Below are 23,958 nucleotides of genomic sequence, written 5' to 3' on the forward strand. Positions count from 1 at the left end.
AAACTTTTTAGTCATCAGGCAAATTCAGGGCAATATTCCTGTTCACCACGTTATTTAAGACATTTTTACAGGTTGCTTTCATTGCTGGTGAAATCATTCCCTTAAATGTAACATTTAAGGGAATGATTTCACCAGCAATGAAAGCAACCTGTAAAAATGTCTTAAATTGGGAAACTATATAGGACTTACCTAGGCAGCAAAATTAAAGTAGAAATCATTCCCTTAAATGTAACATTTAAGGGAATGATTTCTACTTTAATTTTGCTGCCTAGGTAAGTCCTATATAGTTTCCCAATGTATAACTAAAAGAGCAAACATGCAGCATGGGCAGTATGCAAAGCCCAGAGGACACGGAAACAGTAGAAATATTCTGTGAGTTTCCAATCTCTGCACTGACAATATAGGTGAGGAGAATGAATTAATGGCTTGGAAAGAGGGCAACCAACTCAAAGATCCAAATGTTCAGTTCATCAGAACACTAAGTATAGTCCTTGCAAAACAGAGAAGAAAAAATCTTTGGTAAAATGCTGAAGATGAAAAGCACCACAGAAAGCTAAAGATGAAAAGTTCCAAGTCTGTGTCAGTACAACAAAAGCTTCAGGACAGGCAGGCATCATTTTTTAAACATTTCAGTCACTAAGGACAGTGGAATGATCCATGTCTTTGGTATACAGGCAATATGGATCATCTGTCTTATAGGAGAAGTAATACAGATCTTGTCTGACAGCCATGAGCAGTCCAGGAACCCCTCGAGTGCCTCCAAGTTGTGATGAGAACACCACACTTGGGATGGAGTCCTTGGACGATGGATATGGAGAAGGGATAGTCCTGAGCAAATGAGCATCTTGAAGACTCCAAATTCTGGTGTAGCAGTCCTGACCCACTGAAAAGAAAAATATCTTCAATGAACTTTATTTTCTATCTTTATATCATGTATTTTAAAGCTATTTTTACATCTAAAGTGGCTATAATCCACGGATGTTACAAAATCAAGGCATTGGAGCCCAAAGAGAATAAATTGAGATAGGCAAAATCACAGCTTTCTGGGAGCTAGTGTTTTACTGTAGAAGCAGAGATGTCATAATTCTGCTAATTTTTATTGTTTTTTAGATACTAGAATTATTGCAATTCACTTTTACAAAAGATCTGATAAAAATTATTTTAAAACTATCAGAAATGTCTTTCTAACTCAAACTTGCGGTTATGTCATCAGTTTATAAGCAGGAAGCCAATGATCCCCAACTCTGCATGTGCACGTCAAGACTTCCAATTTCCCATGGCAACAACTGTCATTTTTAGATGCCAGCACTACCAAATCAAATAGGGCATCAAAAAGCAATTTGACTGTTGCTACAAGGGGTTATGCTAAAACCTGCGGTGAGAAAATTAAAGAAGCAGCATGTGGTTTTGGGGAAGCCTATACAGCTCTGGAAAAAGTGGGTTTGGATTCAGACTCAATTTTCTATTAATGGAAGAGGAGATGTAATTCCTGCTGCAAATGGTAGGATTTGCCCCTCCTACCATTCCAGAGGATCTCCTGTCCCCTAGGAACAGCATTTCATGGAGATAAGCAAGTTGCAGTGGGACGGGGAGTGGCTGGGAAGCTCTCTTATGCTGATGGAAGTGTCTTCTGTTAGTGGAAAACTTCATCTGGATCCAACCCGATGACTATACTTGATTGTATTCTCCTTAGATACAAAACCAAAACACTCATCTCCAGACCCTTGGGCTTATCTGTAGATTAAGACAATTTTGTATACATACACATTATCATACCTGCCGTAAGAAGCCCTTCTTCCTCATTTACATGCAAAGGAAGAACAGCATGTTCATTGTGGTGGCCTCTATACTCTTTCACACATCTTAGTTTTCTCAGGTCCCACAATTTTATCTGCAAATGGACAAGCACTCAAATAGTCTATGTCAAAGGAAAAACCTTGGTATATACAGATAAAACAGTAATGCAGATGAATGTTTTATGATGAAAGAAGCCTTATCTTTACCTGTCCTGCCATATCTGCAGCCATGAGATACTGCTCAGTTTTCAGAAGGTTAACAGATGTGATTGCAGAATCATGGAAGAAACGGATAGCTTTCCAACCTTGCCCTTTATGGTTGCGCTGACGGATGTCAATGCTGAAAACTTCCCCTGAACGACAACCATTATACAGCACTGGAGTCTAGAAAAGAAAACACTGAATGGGTTTCACAATAATTTACCATCATCTTGTAAAGCATTTTTAAAAATATCCAAAGTCATTATACCCTAATTATTCTCTTGTAACTTAATAATGTTATAGACAATTTCCACTCCCATTTTATTCTTGCAACAACCTTGTGAAGTGGCTAAGTAAAGAAAGTGTAATGGCCCAAGACAACTGAGTTAATTTCATGACTTGGATTTGGATCCCTCATTCCAGTACTTTTATAGTGATGAAATGTATAAATCATGGTGTGTTCTGAGCTATGGATTTGGATATGGAAGGGGTATAGCAGTAAATACTGTTAAATACTTTATAATAATATTTTTGGTCTAATAGCAAGACACAGTGGAAGAGAAAGGAAATTTCTCTGAGAATGGTTGTTGTGGGCTTGAGCATAATATTCAAATGATGTATAGTGATCGTGCTCTAGATAATCTGTGTAAAGGGTATCTTAATTTCCCCCCTAGTGTAACGGGTATTTCTGTTTTTCCTGTATCTCCTTAGTTGTTTAGAAAATGTTTTTAAAAATTTAAAAAAGGAGCAGAGCCCACCTCTTCTTCATCCGCTTGCAATCAGGAACAAAGCAAGTGGCAATGCCTGCCCCCACTTTCACCCAGCCAAGATCAAGCATGGAGCTGGAAGAAATGCCTGCTCCTCCCTTCACCCAGCCAGGATCAGGAGTGGAGCAGGGGGCGGTGCTCCCCACTTCAACCCGCTGAAATCAGGCACAGAGCAGGCAGCAATGCTTGCCTCCCTTCACCCAGCCAGGATCAGGTGAGGAGCAGGAGGTAATGCCTGCCCACCCCTCACCCAGCCGGGATCAGGCGCGAAGCAGGTGGCAATGCCCGCCCCCCCTTCACCTGGCTGGGATCAGGAGCAGAGCAGGTGGCAATGACCATTCCCTTGCCTTAACCCAGTCGGGCTCAGGTGTGAAGCCAATAATGCCCACCCCCCTTCACTCAGCTGGGATCAGACGCAGAGCAGGCAGCAGTGCCCAACCCCCTTCACCTTGATAGAATCAGGCACCGAGCAGGTAGTAATGGTGGCCCCCTTCACCTGGATTCAGAGATATCCCTGCATGCAGGCACTGGATTAATCACATGTCTTACTTGGATAGCAAACTGCTGTGCAAGAACATCACTGCTAGTGCCAAAGGTCTGTCGATGACCTGTCATTGCATTGGTCACAAGCACTCGGCGGGATAAACCTGAGGTGAACAAAAAGTAAGTGCCAGTTTGGTAATAAAGCTCCATAATGGATGCAGAGGGGGAAGATATTACCTGTGCTGAAGCAGTTATCAGCCTGAGGATTCAGACACCAAGCACAGGACCAGGCAGTGGAGATCTTGAAACTGCACAGCATTCCAGGTTGGTCTCCTAAGGAACAGGAGAAATGTATGCAGTGGCTTGTTTCCAGAAATATGCAGTGCCTCTCTTTCATAATTCAAAAGTCACACTTTAAGATATTCAAACACAAAACATTTTATTTGTTTGTTTAAATTTATATTCCGCCCTCCAGCAGGCTCAGGGCAGATCACATTTGTATATATTTAAAATTAGACACTGGAACTATTTCTAACATGCTGAATGATTAAACTTTTGTTCCCTTACTAAATGAAGCCAAATGAACCTCTGTAAGAAAGTGAGTCTATAATTCACTTATGCTAAAGCAGTCTCATTAATTTTAGTAGTATTGGTTTGGAGAGTCAGAATAGTTGCATCCTTCAACTCAACATCTGGATGGGACTTCCATTACCAGATTTTAATTCATAATGGCAAACTGGTAACAGCTGGGTATGTTCCTGCAGTCTAGGAATCCAGTCCTGCCTGTGAACAGGATCCCTAAACAAATTCCCGTACAGCCTGGTGAGAATGATGTTTTGCTGGCAGTTTTCCCAGAACCGTCTCCAACTAAGAGAAAAGTCATGCCTCCTCCACTCTTTTCCAGCAACATTGAGATGCCTGGTTATTTTTATTTTTGACTTTCTCCTTTGGACAGGACAGCCATGAATGGAGCAATTTTTGATTTTCTAGGCTTTTCTGTTTTATGTGGTTTTGCTCTTAATTGTACTGGATCATCATTTCCCACCTCTACCAATTTTTCCTAAGTCCCCTTTTGTTACACACAACCAGTTTTTTCCAGAGGCAGTTACATTCACCCCTTTTGCGCTGTTCATGGAAAACAGGACTAGCGTTTGTTCCACATTTTCAGTTGCATACCCTTCCAATCTTTTTGAGAACATTGTCCTGTCCTTTTCAATCATGATCCTCCCATCAACTGCAGCAAACTTCCAATAAGATCTCACTGCAGAACACACATACCTGGAGCTGGCAATTTTTCTAACATTTAACCTTCCACTCTTTTGGCTTTTCATGGCATGGAAGTGTACAATCCCTCCTGGTGCTTTAGATAAGAGAGATGTAGGTTATCAACCTGGTTCCATGAAATTCTATTGGTCTCTTCATGGGGGTGGGGTGAATGGGGTCAAAGGTATTTGGATCATGGGAGGATGTTCTAGTTTTATCTTGTTGGTTTCAGTAATTTATTTTTAAATACAACATAAACAGAGGTTATTTGTTTTGAACACAGTTACAAGGTTCCTCCCCCCCCTTGGCAATTGTTATATCCAGATGGATTTCGAATTAACAAAACCTTAGAGAACTTACTTTTGTCTAATGGCACTTTGATTCCAGTTTTTCCCCCACAGATCAGAGAATACAATATGATTAGCAATATAATGCATGTAACTGTTAGTATGGATCAGCAACAGGTCCTTTGAAAACATTTGAGGCACACTGCAGGCAGGAAAATTAATATTTGTTGGGAAACTACTGTATAACAGCTAGGCACGGGCATAACTGGGGCACAAGTCCCTGTGTTGGCAGGCTAGGGGGATAGGGCGTGAGTTAGCCAGCCCCCTAAGCTGTTTCAGCATGGCAATGGCCCTAGCAGCAGCAGAAAGTTACACCATGAAAAATGACGGTGTAGCCCATAGGTGCCCATTGAGCAGGAGAAGTCGATCGCCCCCTGCACCTGGCCCTGCCCAAGCTGCCAGGCAAAGCATAAGATGGCAGCTATCAATCTGCTCGTGCCGCTCCAGTGTTCAAGTCCCCTCCTATACGCCCAATCTGCTCCCCAGGCACCCTACATAACCTTTGGCCATGGCGCCCATGACCCCAGCCAAGCAAGGAGGTGGCTGAGAACCCCTGCTGTGGGAACTCAGAGTAAGAGGTGGAAGAGGGTGTTCATGGTGTGTGTGTGTGTGGGGGGGGGCACAACTGAGAACAGTTCTCATAGAGAGATCCTTTGCAGCGGCGGAGGATCGGGAGAGGGGACCGGACCACCCACCTTGCACCCATATACGGGGGAAGGCCAGCCTTGTCTAATGAGTCACGCGATGCTGGCACAAAAGGCATCGAAGGGCTGCAGGTGCCGTGGCTCGGGCACGGCCCCCCACACTGCAAGAATCCAGCTACCTGGACTGTGTGAGGCAGCTAGGTGCCATCGGCAGAGCTGGGGAAGGCTGCAGGCTCATGAACTGCCCACAATTGCAGGGCCCATCACCCTAGAACTAGGGCTCACCCTCATGGAAGGCTTTCCCTTGCCTATATGCCTCCATGCAGGTGCCATGACACAGGAGAACATGGTCCTCGGCTGCCTGCTCTCTGGCAAGGGGCGGGGGAAGGAGGTGTTGACATGTTGTGGGAATTGTGGCCGGCGCATTGGCTGCACTTTTGCTTGACATCACGGGGGCGGCACAGCACTGGGGGATGCTGATGGGGTTGTCAGGGGAACAATAGGTTATATGTTCCCAACTGCGGCTGGGCCATGTCTTCCTGGGCTTGGAAGCTAAAATCCCTTTGCTAGAAAAGTAGCCCCCACTTTGTAACTTGACAACATCCACAAATGAAAGTGGTATCAAACCTTAGTTTGTGTTCTCTTCAAATCTTTAGTAATGTCAGACAGCATTAATTTTTCTTCCCTTGATACTTAAGAGAAAGTCACTGGAGGAACGAAAAAATAGATGGCCACATACAGGCTGTCTGTATGCACAACCCTTCACCCAACCAGTATGCACTACCTGTGTTAGAGTTGCTGAACAAGGAGGCAGGAAGTAGGCTAGCACAGCCCAGAGTTTCTGCAACACCCATGAGGCACAGCTTGATAAAGGCAGTTAAGGATGTTAAAAAGAGAAAAAAAGAGCCAGTTTGGTATAGTGGTTAAGAGCACGGGACTCTAATCTGGAGAGCCGGGTTTGATTCCCCACTCCTCCACTTGAAGCCAGCTGGGTGACCTTGGGCGAGTCACAGCTCTGGAGCTCTCTCAGCCCCACCCACCTCACAGGGTGATTGTTGTGGGGTTATAATAGCATACTTTGTAAACCGCTCTGAGTGGGCATTAAGTTGTCCTGAAGGGCAGTATATAAATCGAATGTTATTATTATTAAAAGACAACTGAGCTTGACAACTCAGATCAGCTGATAAATCACTCTTGGAAATTCAAGCAGTTTGCCAAGTATGTCTAGCCTCAGTGAAGGCTCATTCCATCACTGTTATGGCACTAGCACTCTGGAATAGCCTTCTGGAAGAACTCTGGCTTGGTTCTCCCTCTTGTCATCTTGTTCTTTTTCAGAAGGCGTTGAATGAAAATTGCTGATCAGGTAAGAGGTTGTTTTCATTAAACTGTCTTGACAGCCTGTTTTGGTGCAGATTTTCTCTCCGTTATTTGTAAGCTTAATTCTAGTCTACTGTAAGATATTTCAGCCTATTTTGAAGGAGAGGAATACAAATTCTTGAATACATAAATAAATAGCTTAACAGCAGCCTGAAAGGCCAGTGAAGACGGAGGTCCTGCAGCTGGGACGGGGGCTGCCAGATGTTGGGATCCAGCTCCCTGCCCTGGATGGGACACCACTGGCAACTTTGCCAGTGGTAAAGAGTCTGGGTGTGTTCCTGGATGCCTCCCTATCGATGGAGGCCCAGGTCACGGCGGTTGCCAAGTCTGCATTTTTCCATCTTCGTCAGATCAGGCAACTTGCCCCCTACCTGACGCCCCAGGACCTGGCTACAGTGATCCATGCAATGGTCACCTCCAGGCTAGATTACTGTAACTCACTCTACGCTGGGCTACCCCTGGGCCTGATCCGGAAACTACAACTGGTCCAGAATGCGGCGGCACGGGTCCTGACTGGTATACCTTTCCAGTCACACATCACACCTGTCCTGCGCCAGCTGCACTGGCTTCCAGTTGAATTCCGAATCAGGTTCAAAGTGTTGGTTCTTACCTTTAAAGCCCTGAGTGGGTTGGGACCGGCATATCTTCGGGACCGCCTCTCCCTGTACGTTCCCCGGAGATCGCTCCGATCAGCGAATAAATATTTACTTGTGGTCCTCGGCCCTAAGGAAGCCCGCCTCGCTTCAACCAGGGCCAGGGCTTTTTCAGTCCTGGCCCCAGCCTGGTGGAACGCTCTGTCAATGGAAACCCGGGCCCAGCGGGACATATTATCGTTCCGCCGGGCCTGTAAGACAGAGCTGTTCCGCCAGGCGTTTGGTGATTGAAGGGGGCGGTGCCATGTCGGCCTCCCACCTTTGGGGTGGGGAAGGTTCTCCCCACCACTGCACCTTGTTAATTTGTTTTATTATTTGTATATTGATTTTAGTTTTTGTTTTTATCAATTTTAACTGTTCACCGCCCAGAGCCCCTGGGATGGGCGGTATATAAATTGAATAAATAAATAAATAAATAAATATCTTAACCACAGGAACAGCAGTGTTTCACTAGAGGCTAGCTATAATCATAAAATATATGCAATAAAGCAAGCCTTCCATGATTCCTCTGTGATAACTTGTATTTTTTTCACAGAAATCTCTGATTCCTAACATTTTTATATGGATGTGAAAGACAATTGAGTGGGGCGGGGGGGACTAAGACACAAGAAACTTTTTTGCTTTTTCTACCACACAATGTCAAAGAAGAAAGTAACATAGACAAAAAATATTCCTGAACCTCCCAGAAACGGACAAAACTTCCCATTTTTTTACATGCTTTCACTACAGTAGTCAATTCTATGGCCTGAAACCTCGAGGCAAAAGAATTATCTGGGCCTGAGAAACCACTATTTCTTGTAGCTTGAGAGCCCCTCTTCAGGAGGTAGCCTTCCTCAGTCTCTCCTCACTTTCAAATCATCTCATAATTTTTTACAAACTTGACTTTCATTCACTTTGCATCATATTATCTATACCATAATGTCAGGATGAGTATCTCCTCCCCTCATTTGAAGGTCTGAGCACAGCTGATAAAATGGTTTTTTTCCCCATTTTAATAAAAAGGATATAAAACATGGGAGTCCGGATGACTTAGTGAAGCCCAACATACAGAATTTACCTTTAAAAAAAAACAAAAAAGATAAATAAATCTATTAGAGTAAGACCACACCAAGATGAACTTGTGAGGAAAGGTCAGAAAACCAATACGTAACTAACTCTAAAGATTATAATCTGACTCTAAAAGATAAATATATCACATTCTCAGACTTGTGTGGGATTTTTCCTGGTCTTGTATTATCATTTCTAACAATATGCATCTGCTTACAGAAAATGGAAGTAAATCTTTTCCAGAGCCCCATTTTTTCAAGGTACGATATTAACATTGTTTTTCTCAGAAGATGCACAAGCTTATTTTCCATTCCATTTATTTATTTTTCCATTTATCTTTCTTTGTAAGCCACACTGAGCATTTGTCAAAGTAGAAAGGTGGTACATAAACATCTTACAAATAAATATACTCCTAGAAGCAAAGGTAAATGATGTACAGTACTGTACTGCCTATGAACAAGAGGAGGCCTTGCTATCAGATGGCCTATTTGTAAAGATGATCAAAAGTGAGAAGAATCTTTGTATGAGAAGAATCACTGAGTCAGAAAACCACACAGTGCTTTACTGTAGAAATGAACTCAAAAGAAATGGTGTTGCTCTAATAATGAGGCAAGACATAGCACAAGCAGTCAAGAGCTACAACACGAAGTCTGGCTGAGTAATATCAATCAGACTTCAGGGAAAGCCTGTTAACGTAACCATCATTCAAGTTTATGCTCCAACTGCAGTTGCTGAGGAGGAAGAAATTGAAAATTTTTATACAAGTGTCCAAGAAGAAATTGATCATACACCTAAACAGGATATGCTCATAATCATAGATGGATGGAATGCAAAAGCAAGAGAAAGAATGAAACATAGTTGGAAAGTTTGGACTAGGATCATGAAATAAAGCAGGAGAGCAGCTCATAGAATTTTGTGAAGCCAACAAACCTGTTCATTGCCAATATATGCTTCAGGCATGCAAAAAGACAATTGTATACATGGAAATCTGTTGCCCGGATTGCTTTTTTCCACCTGCGGCAAGCCAGGCAACTTGCCCCCTCTCTCTCAGCCCGGGACCTAATGAGTGATCCATGCAATGGTCATCTCCAGGCTGGACTACTGTAACTCACTCTACGCAGGGCTTCTCTTGGGTCTGATCCGGAAACTACAACGGGTCCAGAATGCTGCTGCTCATGTCCTGATGGGTGTTCCATACAGGACACATATTACACCAATCCTACAGCTGCTTCACTGGCTCCCTGTCTCTCCCTGTATGTGCCCCGGAGAGCACTTCGTTCAGCGGGTAAGAACTTACTGGTGATCCCTAGCCCTAGGGAGGCTCATTTGGCCTCAACCAGGGCCAGGGCCTTTTCGGTCCTGGCCCCAACCTGGTGGAATTCTCTGTCTGAGGACACTCAGGCCCGCCAGGATCTTGTATCATTTCGGCAGACCTGCGAGATGGAGATGTTCCACCAGGCTTACGGTTGAGGCCAGCGTCAGGACCATCATCGAGCCTCCCACCGGTCTCCGGTATTCAAGTACAGCTCGTGTGTCTGTCTACCTCCTCTTTGTATGCTGGGGGCAGGAATGTGTAGCCAACTGTATCAGGTTTTTGTATATATATAATTTTAATTGCTGAATTTTATTGTAGAATCTGCTGTGTAATTGTATTTTATGACTGTTGTACCCCGTCCTGAGCCCACTTGTGGGGAGGGCGGGTTAAACACCAAATAACTAAACTAAATCACTGGGTGACCAATACAAGAACCAAATAGATTACATAATTGGAAGCAGAAGATGGAGAAGCTCTATTCTCTCAGCTAAAACAAGACCAGGAGCTGATTGCGATACAGATCAATAGTTGCTAATATCAAAAATTAGAAAGCTGAAGAGAAACACTAAAAGAATCATAGTGCCAAAATACAATCTAAATAATATTCCTGAAGAATTTAAAGACCACATAAAGAAAAGATTTGCAATACTAAGGTTAATTGATTGTGAGCAAGAAAAACTAAGGGTGGAAGCCAGATATATTATCAAAGACTATTCCTGTAGCCAAAAAAAAGGAGAAGCCTAAATGGATGACTGAGGAAACTCTTAAAATTGCTAAAGACAGATGAGAAGCAAAAGTAAAAGGTGACAGAAATAGAGTCAAAATTCTAAATGCAGCTTTTCAGCGACTTGCACGCATAGACTAAGAAATCTCTTATAATAACCAGTGCAAAGAAATAGAAGACAACAACAAAAAAGAAAAAACAAGAGATCAGTTCCAAAAGATCTAAGAAATCAAAGGGAAATTCAAGCCACAGCTTGGGATGCTGAAAGATCAACAGGGAAATACAGTATCTGATCAAGACAAAATGAAGGAAAGATGGAAACAATACACCAAAGAACTATACAAAAGAGATGGAAGGATGACAGATACTTTTGACGAAGAATCTTCTGATGAAGAACCAGAAATCCTAGAAAGTGAAGTAAAAGCTGCACGCAAAGCAATTGGGAGAAACAAAGCACCTGAAGTAGATGGAATACCAATAGAGCTATTTCAGAAATGGAATCCATCAGTATCTTAACAAGAATCTGTCAATCAGAACCACTGAGTAGTTCTACTATAGCACTTAACTCGAAACAGAGTATTATTTATTTAAAACATTTTGATGTCACCTTTTCACCCAAATCAGGTCTATTTGGCGGTGAACAACAGACATTAAAATATGTCAACATTAAAACATGTGGATGTGTAGGTTCAAATAGGAGAAGGCTGTCCTTATGATATGCTGGCCCCAAACTGTATGGGGCTTTGAAGGTCAATATCAGCACCCTCAACTGAGCCTGGAAGTAAACTGGGAGCCAGTGTAGATGAAACAAAACTAGAATGATGATGATCCCTATGACCCACTCCAGTCAACACTCTGGCCACAGCATTCTGTACCAACTTACTTCATTTATACTCTACTTTTCTTCTAAATGGGGCCCCAAAGTGCTTACAACGTTCCCCCCCCCCTTCTCCATTTTATTCTCATAACAACTAGGCAAGGTCTGTTAAGCTGAGAGTGTGACTGGTCTAAGTCACCCAGCAAACTTCTATGGCAGAACGGATATTCAAACATTTATGTATGTATGTATGTCATTTATAGTCCACCTTTTCTCACTGAGACTCAAGGCAGTTTATAGTGTGAGATCAGTTCTATCAATATCAAGACATTTCAATAAAAATGCCATAGGTTATATAAATGCAAATTTACAAGACATAATATTAGCAAAAATCCAATACAGAATTGAAGAAAGGCTGAAACAGAGCGCAAGCAATTCTAAGACTGACATTAAACAACACAGAAGTACCCAATAAGATCATATTTAAAGCAATGGATAGTACATAGTAGAACATACTTGAAGCAACAGATAAGACATAAGGCAACAGAGAATACATAGTGATTAAGTCTATTGTCCCTATCTCTTTAGTGAAACTTCTCTTTGAGACCACCTCCCTACAATACAGCCTTCCTATCTGAGTAAAAAGCCCTCTTGAATAATTCAGTTTTGCATTGTTTGTGGAAAGCCAGGACAGTGGGGGCTCTTCTGACCTCCTCAGGCAGGCCATTCCATAGAGTGGGGGCAACCACAGAAAATGCACATGTACAGACAGATGTTGATTTTGCCCGTGGGCAGGGTGGCACCAGCAGGAGACCCTGGTCAGATGAGCAAAGCTGCCATGGAGGAACATAGGGAGAGAGGCGGTCCTGTAGGTATTCTGGACCAAGGTCATGAAAAGCTTTGTATGTGAGAACCAATAGCTTGAATTGAGCCTAGTAACTGCCCAGATCCTAATCTAACCACTACACCACACTAGCTATTTAGTAACGCAAATAATTTAACAATTCTGCTCGCAAATGCAAGGCAATAATTGCTTATTCCACTAGCCTGAACAAAAGCAAACTGATGACCTAGATGACATCCCAGTTAGAATACTGCAATGTATTATTGTTTTAATATACAAGTAAAGATAATTTTACTGTTGTGGTTTTGTTGTATTATATTAATTTTAGTAATAATCATAATTATGAATTATCCTTTTTATTTTATATTTTCATTGTTTTATTCCTCCTGTTAGCTGCCTTGACAGATTGTGTAGAGAAAGGGCAGAAGTCTTCTAAAGAAATAGATGTCAAAAGCTCTTGTATAAGATTCAGCCCAAAATCACTCAAATCAGGTACAGAGGGACCTATTATTTAAGTGCTGAACATACCTGCTTAATGATAGCAGACCTTTCTTATAATGAACATGAACTGAAGCATGTTGCTGTAGATTCTGCTGTTAATTAATTTCCTTCCATTCTCTCCTTATCTCAGACCAGCTCCTACTTTGTAAAAACCAATTAAGAAACTAAAATTTCTAGGCACTGTACAAAGTACATGAAAAAGATAAAGAACCCTGGCTGTAGGATTACACTGTAAAAAGTGTTTGACAGAATGAATCATTTCCGATTTTCAATGACAGAACAGCCAGTACCTTGCGATTTGTGAAGTACAAATTGTCATGCATCTCCACGGTAAGAGAATCTTTCCCCAAGCCACTGAGGTTGACAATTCCATATTTACATCCCCCGTGGTCTACATCATTCACAGTGAATATCCTCTCAGAAGCTGCATCTGCCTGCAAAAGCAAAAGCTGTAATGTGGACAGGGCCACTCCAGAAGCATTACTGAGCAATATTTCACACTCCTCTATAAAGGAACATGAGTCTCTCCAATGGTCAAGGAAAAATTCACACCAGCCACATGTGCCCCCCTGCCCCATATCTCAGGCCTTACTATAGTTGACATTCTTCCAGGTGCACACCAAGGAAAGCCTAAGAAAATTTCTCAAGAAACAATGGGTTTGATTCAGAGATGCATCAGTAGAAGGTGCTGATGGTCATGGATCCTCCTCCTCTCCTGGGAACCACATGGACTATCGGTCATTTGTGCAGTGGGGAGGCAACAAAATTCATTCTCTTCCTCTCTGGTCAGCATACCTCCGCTGAGAGGAGGAGGAGAGCACAATTTTGCCCCCTCCCCAGTGCAGACTCTCAACTCACATGGCTATTAGTACCCATAGACACCATGACCTTGGGAAATAAACTTTCTAGGGGTCAGAAAAAACCCTTTCGCATAAGATCATGTATCCCTAATTCAAAGATAATACTAAATTATTTTTCATCATAAAATAAATACTCCAGCATACCGCTATCAGTTTAAAATTGTTGCTCCCAGAAACTGAAGAATCTGGGCTTTCAATTTCTATTTTTCTTCTCTGCATGCAATTCACTTTTAATTCATGGATCAGCCTAACAGTAGGGAAAGAAAATGAAAAGGAATTTGTCAAATAAAAGATCATTAAAACATTCAGCAGCTATGGATTTTGTTTATAAAACACACTGAAAAATTTAATAACAAAATATTTCAACAACTACCTCTTCCCTCAAGTCAGACAAATGAAGTTTCAGGTTAGGGTAGTCTGAAACTTGCAAGGCTGTAGGCAGAAACACCCTTTTATGCACAGCATAAAATCAGATCTGCAACTATATAACTTCGTAAGAGGTGTCCTGGTGATACTTTTCAGCTTGATATGTTCTCTTCCCTGACTGAAGGCTGTGACAACAGGTCGAGAGCAAAGATGCAGTGGAAGATTTTTAAGCTTAAGAAGAAATTTTAAACAATCTTACCTGCAATAACTAAGAGAACTAAACAAACCCAACTGTCTCTTGCGTAAGATGACTGATGAGTTCAAGCCAGATCTGGATGTTTTCTATTGAAAAGATTAAAAGAATACTGTTGTGTTCTGAGCTAAAACCAGAAGACATCCAGAAATTCTTCATGGACAAGTACTAGCAAACGTATGGGTTCCCACATCCCTAATGTACCTGCACTAAAATCACCAAATAATTTATGATTTCTATTTTTACTTGCACAACACGACCAGTATATCTATCAACCTAGACTAACATTAAAAAATAAAGGTCACAAACTGATACAGAATTAGGCCTACTTATAGCCTTTACAATCAATTGGTTTAAGCCTACCTAACTCTATGTTGGATTGTGGCTATTTTATAGAGATCTCTGTCTTTTGGTGCTACACCTCTGAAGATGCCAGCCAGCTGCTGGCGAAACGTCAGGAACTACAATGCCAAGACCACGGCAATACAGCCCGGAAAACCCACAACCACCATAAAACAACAATAATTATATGTTAAACTAAAAACACAACCCTGCAGAAATACAGCCAATAGTAAAAAACAGCAACTAAGTGAAAAAGTTTCCATTTTACTCATGGCTGCTTAAAAGCCTGCTGAAATAGTTCCACCTTGCAGGACCTGCGGAACCTATATAGGTTCTTTAGGGCATGCATATTGTTGGACAAAGCATTCTACCAGGATGGGGCCACCACAGAAAAGCCCTCAATTTGGTGGAGGAGAGACAAGCCAGTAATAGGCTGGGCACCACCAGTAAGTGGTGAGATGAATATGATCCAGAAACCAACGGAAAGCCAGTGCAGCTGCTGTAAAATAGGTGGCATATGGGCAGACCAAAATGAATTGGTCAAAAGTCTAGCAGCTGCATTCTGGATGACCTGTTGTTTCTGGAGTGTCTTTAAGGGTAGCTCTGTGTAGAGTGAATTACAGAAGTCTATCCTGGAGGTGACTGTGGCATGAATCACTGGGGCCAGGTCCGACTAAGACAAGTAGGAGACCAGTTGGTGAGCACAGAGGAGATAGCAGGATGCCGACCTCGCCAGTGTGGACACTTGCTTATTCAAGGACAGCAAAGTATCCAACCGACTCCCCCAGGCTCTTCATAGAAGTTTATTCCATGATGTAATTTAAGGGGACACTAAATGAAACATCTTACCTTCATGTGTTTCTCTTCCTCTTCTAAGAGTTTCAGTCTTTGACACTCTAGCTCCCTGTGTTGAATGCTTTCTTTGGTGAGAGGGTTGCAGTTGTTATGGCCAGGAAGCAAGCGGAAGTAACGGTTTTTTTCAGGATCATAGTAAAATCCTGGTAATTCTTTAAAAACAACAAATACAACAGATTCTGTTAGCAAGAATGTCTTTTATCTTCTCATAACCTGCATTGGAAAGCACTGAATATTTGTGGCATTTCACAGTCAAACAGATAGAGCATTGTCTGATGGCTCAGCATAATTGGTCAGGTGGATTAAAAAAAGGAATTGAGTAATTCTTCCATGTCCTATAAATATTTAGACTGTCAGTAGGACATTAGCTCTATGCAGATGTTTAGAAAGTACATATACCTACCCAGCACATGTAGAAAAGAGCAGCAACCTGCTCACTGGTCCTGGCCCCAACATCTATGATAAATATGTGCACTGAACCCTACATCATAAAAATAGAAGTGCCACACAATTGGGAACACTAGTGTTTTCATAATGCCAAATCATAAAGAAGATCATAAGCATTGTAGGGCCTGCTGCACCAGGATTGCCATTTTCCTGCCAGGGATCGGTCTTGTTTCCCACTGCTCTTGTGGCCAGCAGGAGAAAAATAATGGGGAAAAATTGCTATCAGGCAACAGTGTGACAGATGTCCACTTTGGCAATCACTGGAAATCTCTATGGTTTTATCTAGAGAGGTGATTTCTAGAGGTGTGACGTCGCTTCTGGGTTCCCCCAGAAATGATGACACAGCTTTACCCAATGCCCCCCACCCCCCCACCAAGGACTTCCACTAGTTGCCAGCCACTGGCTGGCAAACTTATGCTGCAGACATTTAGTTGAATGTGCAAGTGACAGTGGCAGCACCAGCAGCCACGACTGGGCCAACACTTGTGATTGCACAATCTTGTATATGCCTGCAGAGGACACACTTTTTGACATCTACAAAGACTGTTGAAATCCAACAGAGCTGCTGTCAATAGTGTGGTGGATCCAATCATCCTCTAAGGAACCTTCCTCCAGCCTAGGGTTGTCAGGCCAAGCTTGGCAACTGGCAGAAGAGCTGGAAGACATGGGCGGGGGGGGAGTGATGTCAGTAAAATGATAGTGTTTCCAGTGATTCCTAGAGCTCTGCATTGTCACTTCCAGGTTGCACCCAGAAGTGATGTAGCAATGTTGCGTTCCCCCTTTCCCATCGCTGCTCTGAGTGACAGCAGGCAACAAGGCTTACCAGCAGCAGGCCTGGTAAACTTATTCCAATCAAAGCACAATTTCTCCAACTTGTGGCCCTTCTTCCATTGGAAAAGTCACTTAAGTTGAAGGAAGGCTTGAAACTCTGCTCAGTGGGGTGGTAGAACCAGGGCTGGATTGAGGGGGGGGGCACTGGGAGCAGCTGCCAGCTGTGCACGGGCGGCAGTGCAGGCAGCCTCCCAGCCCCCTGCACTGCCTTTTGCCTGCCCTGCAGGACAGGGGGCGGCTGGCTTGCCGCATGCCCCTGTCCTATGGGGCAGGCAAAAGGCAGCACGGGGGCTGCAAGGCTGCCCATTCCATTCGCCTCTCTGCAGGACAGGGGGCGGCTGGCCTCCCCCTGTCCTGCAGGGCAGGCAAAAGGCAGTGCAGGGGGCTGCAAGGCTGCCCGCGCCATTCACCTGCCCCACAGGACAGGGGGTGGCTGGCTGCCCCGTCCTGTGGGGAGGTGAATGGCGCGGGCGGCTTCCCAGCCCCACACGCTGCCTCCGCCAGTGCACCACGTGGGGGCATGCTCAAACGTGCATGATGATGTCACAGAAGTGATGTCATCACATGGCGCCAGGAGTGTGTGCGCGCTGAAGCGTTGGACTAGGGTTGCCCTGGGCACCGGCAACCCTAGATCCGGCCCTGGGTAGGACAGGGTCTCTAAAATACCAAGGGTAAAAATAAAGTATATAGCCCAATAGCACTTTAAATATCCAGACCAAAATGGGGCTGTGAAAGGAAGAAAGAGGGAATTTAAATTTTCTAGCCCTGCTTAAGTACATCTTTTTCTTTAAAGTGCAATGCCAGTGCCCTAGTTTCAGTTAACTATACAGGTCAAAGTTTAAGCATCTTCTCCATGCAGCCCCAATTCAAACTGGGGTCACGCTTGACTGTAATTTGCCTGTGATCATCATACCCATTTTGATCCTTTGACAGACTGGGGTGTGTGTGCATTTGTGTAATTTATGTCAGTTGTTATTTCAATATTTTTTCATCTATTAACAATCTGGAAAGTATTAGATATAGCAATGCAATTTATCTTCTAATTGTCAATTTACCTTGTCAAACTAAAACCAGTAACACATTTAAATAGGTCTCATTCACAGATGGTCAGATGTTCTTAGAAATGTTAAATAGAAAGTCATAAAAGTAGTGGGGAGTTTCTTGGCACATAAACCATATCATTCCTTACCAGGCACTGAACTGTTCTGGCACATGCCAGAAGATGTAGATGGATACTCAGTTTCGCTTGTACCTGGATTCTGTAAGTTTTGTAATTCTTCTTGTTCATATCTATTTAAAAACAGAATAAATGAGGAAGACATATTGAACATATGTTCATATTATAAGATAAACAACAGAATACATAATATAGAAGTATTATTTACTCTTTTACTAAAAGAAAAGAAAAATAACCGCAAGATGTATTGAATATACTTAAAACCCACTGACTGCTACATATATCTACAGGCTTCTAGCTATTCTCCTGAGCACACTGCATAATCCATTGTTTACAGCCAAGCATTATTACACCTGTACTTCCTCTAGTTCTTTGGAGAGGGACTCAGACTAGCATCTGGCCTGGATACAATTCTAATTGGTTGGGGTAAAGCATACATATGCCAGGAATCTGCTTCTTATCCTCTGCAAATTTAAAATTCTTATCGATCATTAGTAATTACTAAAAGTAAAAATGAAATACTACAAAATTATAGGATATTCAGGAATTTTCCTTCACAGAGTCCTTATTTAGCATTAATATTGACAACTGCATTGAAATGACACAGTATACATAACAGAAGTTTCTGCTATTATTGTAAATATCTGAGAGTCTCTCTATACAAGACTTCTGACATGTGTTCTTCACGTGTCAGGAGTCACAATGTTAGCTGGGAAACAATTTTAAATGACCAAGCTGGTGGAGATCACTCCAAAGGGGACAGATTCTCTCACAGTCTTTTGCCCTGCCGAGGTTTGGTTAATTCAAACTTTTAAGTAGTGAGGGCATCAGGTATTAGGCTCCAGAAGGGGAGACGAACATGCATCCAGGCATCTTGTGTAAAGAGACTATGAGAAATACCTTTAAGCGGTCTTATTCAATCTTCAGCACCCAATCTTCAAAGACTGAAAATACTATCACAAAAACTTGCCTTTCTGTATGGCTCCAATGGTTGTGTATCTGGTATGGCCTGGGATTGTAAGTTTGCCTCCGATGTCTCCGCACATGATTCTCTCTTCCTCGCCAGCTGTTTTTGTTCATTACTTCAACAATGCATGGGAGGCTTTACAGCTGTTGAGAAAGAATCAGCACAGAGTTCCTAATAATTCAACTACTTTAAGCTCTGCTTACAGGTTTACAGTTTAAGAAACACTAGCCAACATCCCAAGAACTGTGCAATTAATGGTTTGTGCTTGTTTTTATATGCAGCACAAGGCAGCTGCTGTTCAAGATGCACATTTTTCCAATTATATTTTTATTCACAATTTGTATACGTGAATGGAGATTAAAAAGTTAAAAACTATAAAGAGAGGTTACAGTCACATAATGTGTGAAACAGAAAACACTTGTGAAACTAGGGACAATTTCAAAAGAAGGTTGGAAGTCAAGACTCTCATTGAGCAGATGAAGTAACTGGATTTGGATTAATTAGTTCTTTTAATCACAGCTACCCTGGGTGCTTCATTGATGGATTTGGGGTTACAAATTAAAATATTACTTTTTCATATACATTTAAGGAAGTGGATAAACAACTGATATACCCGCTGTTTCTTATCGGTTTAAATGTCACAATGTTATCAATTTTGGTTTGTAACTGTGTTCTTATACTAGTTTTAATTGAATTTATTTTAATTTCAAATTAGATCACCTAGTAGATTTAACAGAAATTTGTTGTATTAAATGACTGGTTTATTTAGAGGGAGGAGAATTGCTCTGGAATTGAACAACAGAAGAAATAGTAACCGTTGTAGATACTTGGCAAAATCTCATCACACAAATGGCTCACAAAAATCTGGAGTACTTTATGTAAGAAAGAATCTGGGAAGAGACAGAGACAATTTATGGATGGTTGTTGTGTCAAACAGAGAGATCTCTGTCTTTCGGTGCTACACCTCTGAAGATGCCAGTCACAGCTGCTGGTGAAACATCAGGAACTACAGTGCCAAGACCACGGCGATACAGCCTGGAAAATCCACAACAACCATCGTTCTCTGGCCGTTAAAGCCTTCGACAACAATTTATGAAGTTTTTCTTTGGAACACTGTAGTACAGGGCACTAATCTATCAATTTTAAATGGCTTATTACAAGAAAACGCTGTATTGCTTCCTGACAAATTTTAAGTCTTCTGAATATAATACAGTGATGCACATTTCCATACGACACTTACTATTCATAATTTAAATGATTACATATTAAGGAGATTAGAGAGGCTTCAGATTACCCTGAAGGGTTAATTTTAGTATAAATAATGAAGATGGATAGGTTAGTAATTACTGAATATTATTAAGGTGTTATTAGTATGTGAAAGTGTCCAAGATTATAGTCCAAATGATAAACATTCCATAACAATACAAGTATCTTTTTAGGATAAAACCAATAGGCACATAAAATGGCATACTGGGTTGGAACATTTTGTTATATTGCACTAATTGGAACAATTATTTACATTAAGAAAACTTCAGAACATTTCATTTCAGTTATGTCAACATCTAAATTTTCTAGATTGTCTTAAACTTAAGAGATTTATGAAAAAATGGTGGATATGTATGATTGCTAACTATATGGGGCTCAATCAAACAGTTTACGGACTTTGAATAGATGGGGAAAGGTGTTCAGAAAGGGATCATTATATAAATGCAATGATTTTGGTTTTCATTTTGTTTTCTTTGTTATAGCCTTGTAAATGTTTATTTTCTGTATAAAAGTGACTTTGAAGGCTTGCATAACACTACAGCTAAACCCCAAATAATTTAATATGTTAATATTAATTATATTAATATTTTGTTAATAAATCATTGTATTTGATTTAATGTTTAATGTACTTTACACAGCATTCTCAAGCTGGATGACTTGTTTGGTGAAACTGTGTCAAGCTGATTGTGAACTGAAGTGATAGGAAATCGTGGCTCAACTGCTGTTAATTTTTCTTTCCTTAAAAGAGCGGCTAACTCAGTGAGTATGTAGGATGCACTTGAATCTGCCCCAAAGAGTAGTAAGCAGAAGCTCTCAAAACACCTGAGTGACATATATGAAACACTAGATACAGCATAGCCATAGAATATAGAAGGAACATAACTGTAGAAGAATTTAGCTTTAATATACCTGTGTATTGACCTAACTCTCTGTAACAGACACAAGAAAGAGGCCCTTTGTCTTCATCTCTCTAGCCTTGCATTTCGGCCTGGGTTGGCTGTAAAGCCGAAAGTGCATTCAAGAGATACAAAACAACCTGCCCTCCTGCCTGGTCTCTGCCAAGTCACAAGAGATACGTTCAAACCTTGATAACAGAGTACTAGCTCTAGCTAAACTGTCTTCATGGTCTTCTTGGGAAAGATGAATAGCCAAGCGTATGCTACATATTGGGGTACTTGTTTATGCTGATGGTAACAGATCAAAGACTAACAATGGATTCTTGTAGCGTTAAGTGATGGGAACCAGCAAATTGAAGGCCTTGGAGATGACACACAGCTACCAGATAGTTACTTTATTGATACTACAGGTGCAAGAAAAGGACTGTTTGTTCTTTGAAATGATAAACAACTTTTGCAAGTGTTGAGTAAGGGGACAACCCCTAATTATGCCAAACCAATGGCATGACGTTAGGTCATATGTAAACGTAACTTGACCAGTAACTTATTGAACGCATAATTTCTACTAATGAACCAAAGGTGATAAAAGTTCGTGTAATGGCTTTGAAACCCCAAAGAGCACTTGGGTTCTGAGGGGCCTTACACTCTCTACCCACTTTCTTCTGTCTATTTGAATAAACCAGTTTTACCCTTGTCACTGGACTCTGCCGTCTGATTCTTTTCTGAGTCTGGCCGAGAAGCAGTTCAGGACACGTGTTTGCGTGTAACAAGTACGACCAGCTGTCTTATGTTGGTTATATAGTTATAACCAGTGCAATCCTAAGAACCCTTTCCTGGAAGTAAACACCATGTAATAAACCTGAGCAAGATTCTCAGTAGATTTATCTAAAACTGCTCTCTATGTAGCTTGCTAGAAACGTAATTGTTACAAATAGAATAGTCGCTTGAGCTCTTTCCTCTACTAGGATTGCCGGGATTCTCAGTAGTCTTCAACTTCCCACCTCACACACACCCCCTCCCCAGAACAGCCTAAAGATCCCCTTTCCGGTTCCATCTTTCTCCGGTTTGTACGCCATTTCCACTACTGAAGGCGACACTCCAGGGGCTTCTCCTTCCCGCGCTATCCCGTACCTGTATCCCTGGTGAAGTTCTTGCGCACGCAAGCGCAACCTACCTCCCCTCTCGAATCAGCGCCCCCTTCTAGCGACCCGCTCCTCTCCTCAGGAGCCTCCGAAGCTCCTTTCCACCTCCTAGTCCAGCAGCACTCGACGCTTTCCCTCCCCGCAGTATCTAATTGGAGCCTTTCTATTGTCCAGCCCCAGGCAGCTGGCATTTTTCATTGGACAAAGTAAATGTCTATCATGTAGAGTTTCCCTTGCCGACGGAGGCTAAACTTCGTCACGTGACCTTTTCCTCACTAACAGGCGGGTGGAAGGCGCTGGGTCATGTGATTCGCCGTAGGCACCCCTAGCGGGGTGGTTGCTGTGCGCGCTTTAAGTCCTTCGATTGGTGGCGCGGCAGATCAAGCCGAGATTGGTGGTTGGGGAGCGCCGACGTTCAGGGAAAGAAGCGGTATCGGGTGAGAATAAGCGGAGGTTCCTGGTAGTCCCGTTGGGTGAGCGCCAAATCCAAAACAGAAGGCTGTGGAGTACCCTTTCAACCCAAATCATACACAAGAGCGCGCAAGCTTTCAAGTTTTCCAGGCAGAAGGGCACGTTAGAGGAGAAAAAAGTGTTTCTGGTCATTGTAGGAAGAACTACGTGCATACGGTGGTTTGGCACTGGAGAGAGCACATGGTAGGGACGAACAGGCAATACATCTCTAGCGCCTTCTTACGGTGTTAAAATGGTATGTTTTATTCAGTAAGTCAGCCCTTACTTTGAAGTAAATCACGTTGCACTTAATGAGACAAGAATAAACAGTATTAGAAATAGTTTCCCTCCTTTATAATCTGACAAGATTTCCTTTTGTACAAAGAGTGAAAGAGAGAGATCATAAAGTACAGTTCTACCTGACATATGTAGAACATAGAAAGTTTCAGGACCATGTTCTACAGGGTGGTTTCCTTGTGAGAAGAGATACTGGGTGCTCATACCTTGAAAATTGAGTTGGTCTTAAGGATTTTGCTGTTTGGCTGGTTCTTGTATTCTGTAATTTTTTTATTTACAAAATGAGCATAGAAGAAAAGAAAGGCATGCAGGTATACCATTTTTAATCAGCTTCCTCAAAAGTAAATAGCACTCCCCCCCTTAGGGGGGAATTTCTATCTAGCTAATCTTAACACTTGCAGCTTTCTCTCCCTTGCACTGGGTATGTCCCATGTGTTATAACAATGTCCACATAAGCAGGTGGGATGTTTGATAACAAGAAGCCACCAGTGTTGGTATAAGTATGCATCTGGTAGCCATCAGTTTTCAGTGAAGAATATCTGTTTGCCTAGATATCCCTTCACTTGATACAACACAATCCTGTTCTCATGACATTACGATGCTGAACTCTTTTGTGTGGGTCGGCCTGCTGTGTTCTCCATGTTATGAAACAAAACTCCAGCAGCACTTTAAAGACCAACAGAATTTAGTCCAGCATAAGCTTTTGAGAGTTAGAACTTCAGATGCATAAAGTGTATATCCTTAAAGTCAATAAATTTACATTAAAGGCTGAAAACAAAAAGGCGAGGAAATGTTGAAAGAAGAGGCCAGTTCAAAATGAAATCCAATCAGAGAATTATTATATAATATCTCTAGAGTGGCCTGGATCCTGCAGTGAATCTCTGCTGATGAAAGGGGAATGGAATGGACATCCTTGCTTCCCCCTTTTCTGTAGCAGCCCAGTGTGATCCCTGAAATGGTGGTCCTGGGGAAAAGAGTATAACATAAGTGGGAATGCATGAAAGTGCCCTCCCCTTTCACTAGTGGAAGT

General features: G+C 42.1%; 1 protein-coding gene across 2 annotated transcripts; it reads right to left on the reverse strand.

Moving 5' to 3' along the window:
- Window positions 1-269: 269 nt before the first annotated feature.
- Window positions 270-22,314, reverse strand: DCAF4 (DDB1 and CUL4 associated factor 4). Of its 2 annotated transcripts, none has more exons than XM_054971560.1 (14): window positions 22,214-22,314; window positions 18,881-19,020; window positions 17,923-18,023; window positions 15,450-15,607; window positions 14,265-14,347; window positions 13,784-13,886; window positions 13,070-13,213; window positions 8,539-8,588; window positions 6,286-6,365; window positions 3,485-3,580; window positions 3,314-3,411; window positions 2,004-2,180; window positions 1,777-1,891; window positions 270-883 (listed from the first exon to the last, which is right to left on the reverse strand). In XM_054971560.1, the coding sequence occupies exons 2-14, from the start codon at window positions 18,988-18,990 to the stop codon at window positions 630-632; spliced, it is 1,569 nt and encodes a 522-aa protein (XP_054827535.1). In that variant the 5' UTR covers window positions 18,991-19,020; window positions 22,214-22,314; the 3' UTR covers window positions 270-629. The 2 variants fall into 2 exon arrangements, with proteins under 2 accessions (XP_054827535.1, XP_054827536.1); XM_054971561.1 differs by having other exon boundaries at window positions 22,171-22,314.
- Between the last annotated feature and the right edge of the window lie 1,644 nt (window positions 22,315-23,958).

Source organism: Eublepharis macularius, chromosome 2, assembly GCF_028583425.1.
Source record: "Eublepharis macularius isolate TG4126 chromosome 2, MPM_Emac_v1.0, whole genome shotgun sequence".
Classification (NCBI taxonomy): Eukaryota; Metazoa; Chordata; class Lepidosauria; order Squamata; family Eublepharidae; genus Eublepharis; species Eublepharis macularius.

Excerpts from the sequence above, each read along its gene's own strand:
- DCAF4 (XM_054971560.1), bottom strand. The coding sequence starts at position 18,990 with ATGAACAAAAACAGCTGGCGAGGAAGAGAGAATCATGTGCGGAGACAT. Across the intron at positions 3,581-6,285 it reads GTTCAGCAACTCTAACACAG|GAGACCAACCTGGAATGCTG; the intron begins GTAGTGCATACT and ends CCTGTTCCTTAG. Across the intron at positions 3,412-3,484 it reads TGATAACTGCTTCAGCACAG|GTTTATCCCGCCGAGTGCTT; the intron begins GTAATATCTTCC and ends TGTTCACCTCAG.